This window comes from Pseudozyma flocculosa (assembly GCF_000417875.1).
Source record: "Pseudozyma flocculosa PF-1 unplaced genomic scaffold scaffold00005, whole genome shotgun sequence".
Lineage (NCBI taxonomy): Eukaryota > Fungi > Basidiomycota > Ustilaginomycetes > Ustilaginales > Ustilaginaceae > Pseudozyma > Pseudozyma flocculosa.
The window spans coordinates 942,358-951,042 of NW_006920873.1; the positions used below are offsets into that span (position 1 = coordinate 942,358).

General features: G+C 65.7%; 2 protein-coding genes across 2 annotated transcripts in view; both read right to left on the minus strand.

Moving 5' to 3' along the window:
• The window catches only part of PFL1_02117 (uncharacterized protein), a gene marked incomplete at both ends in the record, with an annotated part of 3,648 nt that extends 3,010 nt beyond the window's left edge, over positions 1-638 (minus strand). Inside the window, one exon of the mRNA XM_007879628.1 lies at positions 477-638. Coding sequence (XP_007877819.1) covers positions 477-638 — 162 coding nt within the window. The remainder of the gene's footprint in view (positions 1-476) is intronic.
• Positions 639-3,778: 3,140 nt separating this feature from the next.
• Positions 3,779-7,849, minus strand: PFL1_02118 (uncharacterized protein; the record flags this gene model as incomplete). Its single annotated transcript, XM_007879629.1, has 5 exons — positions 3,779-3,899; positions 4,065-4,204; positions 4,355-7,431; positions 7,596-7,692; positions 7,847-7,849. The coding sequence occupies 5 exons, from the start codon at positions 7,847-7,849 to the stop codon at positions 3,779-3,781; spliced, it is 3,438 nt and encodes a 1,145-aa protein (XP_007877820.1).
• Between the last annotated feature and the right edge of the window lie 836 nt (positions 7,850-8,685).

Consider the following 8,685-nt stretch of genomic DNA (forward strand, 5'->3'; position numbering starts at 1 on the left):
GGCGGATGGGGTTGGGGTCGAGGTCGAGGTCGAGGTCGAGGTCGAGGTCGAGGTCGAAAGCGCTCAGCGGCAGTCTAGAAGGTCTGGTGAGCGGAGGAGCAAAGAGGGCGCCGATGAAAGCTCTCGAGGCGTGGAAGTGGCAGAGACGCGGTACGTGAGGGCTCACGCGCAGACAGCCCCGGACGACGGCGATGAGCTCGTGTTGGCGTAAAAGAGATCAAAGGAAGGGCCGAATGCGGGCGGTCATTTGCAGCGTCGGTCGGACCGGCCGATGCAGAGGGCACGAGGCGGGGGCAGACAGCGGCCCGGGAGCGCAGCAAAGCAGGAAGGCAAGCAAGCAAGCAAGCAAGAGGGGCGGGGTCGTATGCGACGCGGCAAGCCGAGAAGCGGTCGAAGCGGTCGGTACTATGCTGGCAGTGGTAGTGGGGTGTTGCGCCGGCCGATGGCGATGGGGTATGATGGGGGGGTAAGGGGACGTCGAGAGAAGAGGTGTGCTGGTCGACGACCGGAGCGAGCTCAACGGCGTGCAGGCGCAAAGGTGGAGAAGGCCCACCCGAGGGCTGCCTGTGTGTCTCGCCCGCCGCTCCCCTGCCGCCTCCCTCTTCGCCCCGCCTGGCCTGGCCTGGCCTGCCTGCCATCCTGGCGCCCGTCGGCCGTCTGACCAGGAGAGTCGCGCCTTCCGGCGGCTGCCGAGCCCCAAAATGAAAAAATCCGTCGCATCGGGCAAGCAACTCCCAAGGCCGGCATCGGGCAGCGCTGGCCTCGGACCGCAGCCAGCCAAGCCAAGGCGAAAGAAAAAATGGAAAAAGCCACAACGGACGGGCGGGCCAAGGCGGGCAGGCAGTCGCCAGCCAGCTCAGGCCAGCTGCAGGCCAGCCAGCAGAGAGAAGGCGAGCGAGGGGCAGAGAGCGACGGCAGCTGAGCGCTCCTCCCAACCCCTCCCCTCTCACCTCCATCCCCACCTGGTCCTCTGCCCCTCCCTACCCCTCCCCCCCTCCTTCCTATCGTCCCTTTTCCTCCCCATCTCCCCCCTCTCCCCTTCCTTCCACCCTCTCTCACTCCGCACGCATGCACCCCATCAGACGGCCGGACCGGCCCGGCCAGGCGAGAGCTTGCCGTCCGGCTAGCTGGCTGGGCCCCTCCCCGGGACGGCAGAGGATCGACCAGGCAACGCCAACTTTGCCCTTGCCCGGCAAACCTCGCGGGTCGCGCCGCGTCGCTCCGTCGACATCGGCCGGCCCTTGCCGCATCGCCGCCGTCGACGTTTCAAACTCGTCTTCGCGGCGGCGCGGCCAGCAGAGAGCGAGCGTACCGAGCCGTCGCCTCCGACCTCTGTCCCCGACCCGGGCAATCTGCCCCAGCTGCCAGCATCTGGTCTCGCCGTCCTCGTCCTCGCCTCCGACCGGCCAACCAGGTGAGCCTGCATCCGTGACCCCCTTGCGATTCTTCGACGACGTCCACCCTGAGAAGAAGAAGAAGAAGAAGAAGAAGAAGAAGAAGAAGAACGAGGAGAAGGCGACGCTTCGGCGAAGCAAAAGACACAGAGAGAGAAAGACGACACGGCGCTGCACCGCTTCCAGTCCAAAGGCCACCGTTACTCGCCCTCGACCTCGTCGGCTTCGGCCGGCGCGGTCCACGCGAGTGGGAAGGTCCGCGTACTCCTCCTACCTCTCCTGCCCGGCTTGCGTCGGCCTCGTTTGGGGCGCGGCGCATCGTCCGGGTCGGGGGCCGTATCGAGATCCCCGGGGCGGGTGGCGAGGCCTCGGCCTCTTGCTGCTCGCCCTGCCATCTGCTCTAGCTGGGCGAGTCGTTCCGAGCTCAAAGGCGCTGGCTTTTCGAAAATGTCCGCATCAGAAATGGTTGGATCTCGCTCCGCAGCGCCGTCGGTGCTGCATGCGGGTGGGGCGGCGAAGGGATCGGCGCGGTGGTCGAGGAGCGAGGTCATTGCCGGTCTTTTGCCCGCGTGGTGCGGTCGGTCGGCCCCTCCGGCTCGGCCGCTCAAGCTGACGCATGGTGGCGGGGTAGTGCCAGGCCCCGTCCCGGCAGATAGGATGGTCTTTCCCGGTCGACTGTCCGCCCTCTTGGCCCAAGACGCCACCTCCCCGCGCATGCCGTCTCTTGCCCCTCTCTTCGGTGAGGGGCGGTGGCGGTCGTGCGGCCAGGGGGGGCAAGGAAGAGGCTGAGGGCGGCGTTGGCCACCTATGGGAGGGGCGTTCCTTGTCGGGGCGCACGACGTTGCCACGGTTGATGTGGCCGTGGCCCCTCGTGGGCTGCGGTTGCGTTGCCGCCTGTTCGGTCGGTAGGGCACCCCTCCGTTTGCGCGGAGGCTGTGTTGATTGCTGCCTCGTCTGGCCCGCCGTCAGCTTGGGCGGCCGGGGAGGGGGGCCGATCGGCCCGCGCTGCTTGCAAGGCGGGACCGGGGCCTCGTTGCCTCTTCCTCCTTGCCTTCCTTGTTCATCACCGTTCTCCCGCCCACACCATCGACGGCCCGCTGCGGGATAGAGAATGGAATCGGGCTGCCACTGCGGATCTCGTTTGGGAGCGGCGTCTTGGTCGCTCCGCGGCCGTACCTTGCGGGGCATTTGCCCGCGCAGTGCGTCGGGGAAAGGAGGATGCCCATGGCCTCTCGGGGGCCGGAAGGCTTGAGTGCAATCGGTGGCGTCCCTCGACCGACGGGCCTGCGCGCCCGTCTCGAGAGCCAACTCGACGCGAGACTATTCTTGGTCTGGAAGCGGCCCTCGCCGGTCTCGTCCCTCTTTCTCTTGTCGTCGTCGTCGTCGTCGCTCTCTTCTTCTTCTTGTTCTCCTTCTTCTTCGACGAGGGGTATGGACGTCGTCGTCGTCGTGGATCCGTCAAGGCGGTTGCGGTTGCGGTTGCGGTTGCGGTTGCGGTTGCTGCGGCCGCTTAGCCTCACCGGTATCCGTGCGGTTGCGGTTGCCGTTGCCGTTGCCGTTGCGGTGCGGGAGAAGTGGCAGGAGAGGGGAGAGAGCCCCTCCCTCCCTCTTCCCCCTCATCCCGCCGTCGTGCTCGCACGCTGGCCCGCACCTGGCGGTGCATGTATCAGTGACCGATCAAACGCCAGCTCCCAACGACGCTCGGGGGCGGTGCAGACGGGACCTCGGTCCTCGTCCTCTCCCCTTGTCGCGAGCACATTCTCCCCCGCTCCCCCACCTCCGCCCATCTTGACCGAGCTACCATGCAATCACCATGCATCGCCACATCACCCCGTGCTCTATCTCGTTCCTCTCGTAGTGTGACGTCCAAAAACCTCGATCGACGTACCGATGCATCGATGTGTCCGACCGATCGACAGATCGATGCACCGATCCGATCCACCGAAGGGCAGGCAGGAGCGCAAGGACCCGGGGATCGAGCAAGGAGCAATCGTCGCGATCGGGTGTTGGTTGGGAGGAGAAGAAAGAGGAACGGGCGAGGAAGGAAGGCGATGGCGGCGAGGGGGAAAGAGGAGAGACAAAGGATCAAGAGGATGAGGATAAAGGCCAGGCCACGAGGGCCACGAGGGCGAGAGGGGGAGGAGCGAGGACGAGGTGGTGGTGGTGTATGTTACAGGGTACAGCAGAAGATGAAAAGAGACGACCGAGGAGGCGATCCGGTCGATGAGGGCCGCGGCCAGACGGCTGGGCGCACCCACCCGATCCCGACGGCGAGCACAGCGACCGAGGATGATCAGGAAGAGGGAGGGGGGAGACGGCTGCTCACGCCCGCCCTGCCTGCCGCCTGCCGCCTGCCGGCTACCGGCTGCCCGCTGCCGGCTGCCTCAGCTTCGGATGCGGATGCCGCGGTCCTGGACGACGGCGTTGCCGTACCGCCCCGCTCGGCCGCTTCGGTCCGGGTGGTCCAACCCGAGCACGTCGTCTGGCAGGAACTTGTGGTCGTATCTGCGTGCGTGCGTGCGTGCGTGCGTGCGTGCGTGCGCAGGAAGACGGCGAGGGAAGGGAAAGAAGGGCAAGGCCAATGGGGACGCAGGTCAGCGGCACGACACTCGATCATAAAAAAGACCGCGCGAGCGTCGCGCCAGGGCCGACGGGCGGGCCGGCACTCACAGCACGTCGTCGTCCTCGAGGTAGGTCGGCTGCTTGTACGTGCTCGACTGCACCAGCGCGAAGCGGAACTTGGCCAGGTCCTTGTCCGACAGCGCCAGCCTCGCCTGGAGGCGCTTCCTGGTATCTGTGAAGTGCTCGCCCTGGATTCGGGATCGGAAGGCGAGGGGAACGACGAGCAGGCGAGCAAGTCCGAGGTCACGAGGGTGTCAGTCCGCTGCTGAGCTCGTCCATTCGGCGCCATGGGCCCCACACCTCTTCTCTTCTGCCCGTCCACAGCGCACACCACTCACCCGCTTGACGACAAACTTGAACGGCACGCCGTGGGTGCGGCCGACGTCTTTGGTAAAGTGGAAGACGTTGATGACCTTGTCGTCCTCGCCCGACGCCAGCTCCTCGGGCCACACCTCTTCGGCAAAGATCTCGACGCTTTCGCCAATGTTGCCAATCATGTCGGTGCCGTGGAACTCGCGCTGCTGCTTGCCGTTCTGGATGGCCTCGAAGACGCGGATCTTGCGGCTGCCCTCGGGCGAGAGCTGGACCAGCTTCGACAGGTGGTCGGCCACCTCGTTGATGTTGGCCGTCTTTGGCAGCAGGAACGAGTGGACCGACTCTTCGCGGTTGTTGGCGCCCGTCCAGAAGATCTTGAGGCTGCGCTTCGTCTCGAGCTCAATGATGCTGACGTCGAGCAGCTCGTAGTAGAGGAGCGACGCCTGGCCCTGGATGTAGCTGGGCGAGATGATCTCGTTGACGTTCTGGTTGGCGGTGCGCTTGAGGACCGTCTTGGGCGAGCCGTTGGGCCCGTTGGCCGTCGTGAAGCGCAGCTTGAACGGGTCGTGCTTGAGGCGCTCGCCCACCTTGGCCGCCATCATGTCGTACGTCATCTTTTTGCTCAGCGTAAGCTCAAACTCGGCGCGGTACTCGACGTCGTCGTAGCGCGGCTTGAAGAGCACCTTGACCTGGTTCTGCAGGAAGTCGTAGAACTGGATCGGGTTCGAGTAGAGCGACTGCGACTCGTAGTCGTGGGCGTCCTTGTCCGACAGCTCAATCTGGAAGCAGATGACGTCGCCGTCCTGGATCTCGCTCTGGGCGAACGTGGCCTTGGGCTTCATCTGCTCAATCATGCCCGGCTTGATCTCCTCAAACAGCTTGACCTGCGTCGTCGGCGGCCACCGCATCAGCTCGTTGATCGTCGGCACCAGGTCGCCCACCTTCATGTTGCGCTGCACGTAGACGCGCGCCACGCCGAGCAGCGTCTGGCGCGACGTGTCAAAGTACTTGAGGAAGATCATCATGGGCGGGGCCGCCGCCGCAGCGTCGCCGCCGGCCGGCTGGCCCGCGATCTGCTGCTGCTGCTGCTGCTGCGCCTGCGCCTGCGCCTGCGCCTGGCCGGCCGCGGCGGGGATGTCGCCGTTGAGGATCTCGAGGTAGAGGCGCAGGTCGTGCTGGCGCGACGCCATCCGGTCGCGCACCGTCTCGAGGGTGAGGTTGGGGTCCGTCTCGGGCACCACCGTGTCCGGTCGCACCGTCTTGTTCTGCCGGTTGACGAGCACCCACATGCGGATCGACTCCTCTGGCAGGTTGTACTGCGCGGCGATCTTGCTCTTGAAGTTGAGGTAGAGCTCGTTTTTGAGCACGCGGAACGTCGGCAGCTCGGTGGCCGGCAGGTTGCGCTCCTCGAACGTGGCGAGGTCGAAGCCCTGGTGGCCGCGGAACGTGTCCTCGGTGATGAGCTTGACGGTGAGGTAGAGGTGCTGCTCCTCGCGCTCGCGCTTCCGCGCCTCGAGCTGCATCCGCTCGTCCTCGAGCCGCTCGCGCAGGTGGGCGGGCGTGTCCTCGGGCGCCAGGGGCCGCAGCACCTCGTCGATCTGCGACTCGCGCACGTAGACGAGCATGTAGGCGTTGGTGAAGCGCTTCATGGCGCGGACGGGCGCGCGGGCGCCGATCTGGCCGCCGAGGTGGCCGTTGGAGATCTCGCCGCCAAAGTTGTCCTCGAGCACCTCGCGGTCGGTGACGGGCGTGACGCGGTCGTCGTCAAACTTGAACCACTTGCCGTCGCGCTCGGGCTTGAGCAGCGCAAAGTAGTGGCCGCCGTGGAGGTCGCCCGAGTGGACGAGGACGCCGTGGAGGCGGTAGCGCCACGGCTCGCGGCTGGCCGGCGAGTCCTGGTCGATGTAGGCGCCGAGGTCGATGTCGAGCGGGAACTCGTGGCGGTCGTTGATCTTGACCATGGCGTCCTTTTCGATGTCGTACTCGAACCGCTTCAGCTGGAGGTGGAGGACGGGCGGGAAGCGCTCAAAGATGACGCCCTTCTTGGCGTCCTGCAGGCCGTACCCCTCGGCGTGGTACTTGTTGTCGCCCTCGAGCATCTCGGTCTGGATGTAGTCGCGGAACGAGTCGGCCAGCGTCGCCATGCCCTTGACGTTGAGCTGGACGTCGTAGAAGTCCTCGGAGCGCGACGACTCGTAGTCGACGTTGACGCACTTGAGGTAGCTGCGCATCTTGCCGACAAACAGCCGGCTGATGGCGCCGTCGGCGGCGGTGCCCTTCATCTTGGTCTCGAGCTTCTCCTGCAGCACGCGGTTAAACTCCTGGACGTCGTGCTGGAGGAAGCTGTCGAGCGACTTCCAACCGAAAGACTTGGTCAGCTCGTTGGTGCCCACCGGCTGGTCGGACGTCTGGAGCAGGTAGAAGACGCGCTGGAGCGCGAGCGCCACGCTGTCGGTCGGGATGTCGCCCTCGGTGGGTATTTGGTAGACGGCCTTGCGGAAGTAGTGGGTGCAGAAGAGCGACTGGAGCAGCGAGTTCATGTAGCAGGTGGCGCCCTGGTTCTTGAGGCCGACGTAGCCCGTCTCGCGCTTCGAGTCGTAGTTGATGAAGTTGTGCCACAGGACGCCGGTGGGGTCCTTGAGCACGCGGACGTAGGCGGTGACGTTGGCGCAGTCGTCCTCGATGATGGGCCGGCTGCGGCCGTCGGTGGGGATGGCGAGCTTGCGCAGCTCGTTGAAGCGCGTGAAGCCCCAGTCCATCTCCTCGGCCGTGAAGCGGTGGTGCGCCTGGCTGGTCGAAAAGATGGTCGGGTCGTGCGGATTCGAGATGACGAGGGCAAATTGGGCGCACACGTGCCAGCCCTCGGGGCTGCCCTTGGGGTCGGCGTAGTCGAGGTAGACCGACACCATGTCGTTGGGCTGGCCGTTGGAGTTGCCAAAGGGGAAGAGGAGGATGCGCCAGCGGTGGCCGCCGCACGAAAACTCGGGGCTGGTGATGCGCTTGTCGAGCTGCCGCCAGTTTTCGATCCGCCATGTGCAGACCGCAAAGTCTTCCTCCTCTTGCCCGAGGTCGGCCAGGTGCTTTTCCGCAAACGCCCGGTCTGGACGATCGTCGGAGGAGGAGGGGGCGGGAGAAGGGGTGGAGTGAGGGATCGAGGCCAAGCGAGGCAAGCCAAGGAGCGGGTCAGCTGCCGGTGCTCATGGAGACGACGGGATGGTCGCGACGATGGCGGCCGCGGCGGGCTACGGGCTACGGGCTACTCACGATCCAACACCGATACCGGCTCCTCGACCTCCATTGGGCTCATCACTTTTTCGCTCTCGGGGTTGACGATGGCCGTCGCCGGATCAAGATGCGGGTCCTGCGGCGGGGCCGGACGAGGGCGTGGGATGCATCCAGGGGTCAGCCGATACTCTGCAGTCCGGCATGACAGAAGCCTGCCAGGTTGGCCGACCGGTTGTGCACCGAGGCGACTCCAGCTGGTCGAGCAAAGGGACAGCGAGCGGAGCACTCACCATCTTGGGCCTCTCTGTCGTCGTCGTCGTTGGTGGTGGAGCGGACTGGCTCGGTCAGACACTGGTCAGTACTCTGCGAGTGTTCCTCTTGGCGTTGCGCCTTGCTCTGCCGCTTTGCGGGTTCGACGGCTGCAGTCGGCAGTCGAAGGACTCCGTATCGGTCTGCGCTGCGGTTCCTTGCTTCAGCGTTCAGTCGTCCTGTGGCCGGTCGTCGAAGTTTAGAGCGACGGCAGGGATTGCGGCGGCGGCGGCTGTGGTTGTGAAGAGCAAAGGTCGCGGGCAGAGCTGTAAGGCTTTCCGCTGCTGCGGCACGTCGGTGTCGGTGTGGGCCTGTAAGCAGCGCTGGGAGGCGGCGGGGGCAGCGGCTAGTGGATGCGACGGGTCAGCGGCTCGCCGAGATGACAGTAGTCAAGGGCCTGCCTGCTACCTCGGTGCTGGTGGCGCCTCGGGTGGTCGAAGCACGAAATTAGCCAAGGCTGCGCGAAATGCTGCCAGCAAGCCAGACGACCGAGGAGCTCGCTGGGTTTGCAAGGATCGAGGAGGAATGAACTGGCGCGAGGGTGGACTGTGCGGCTGAGCCCAAGAGGAGTGTGCGTCCGGCTGGGGCGATAATGGAAGCGTCGGTCGTCGTCGTCGTCGTCGTCGTCGCCGCGGTTTGCGCTTCTGGGTCGTCGCTGCCGTCGGTCGCGAATGGTAGCAGCCGGGGATAAGCTGAGGTGGCGGCGGTGATGGTGGCGACGAGTGGGTGGTAAGTGCACGGATGCGAGATCGAGGGCGAGGGCGAGGGGCGAGGGCTGGGTTGCGCTGGGTTGCGCTGGGTTGATGCGGCGGTGCGGTTT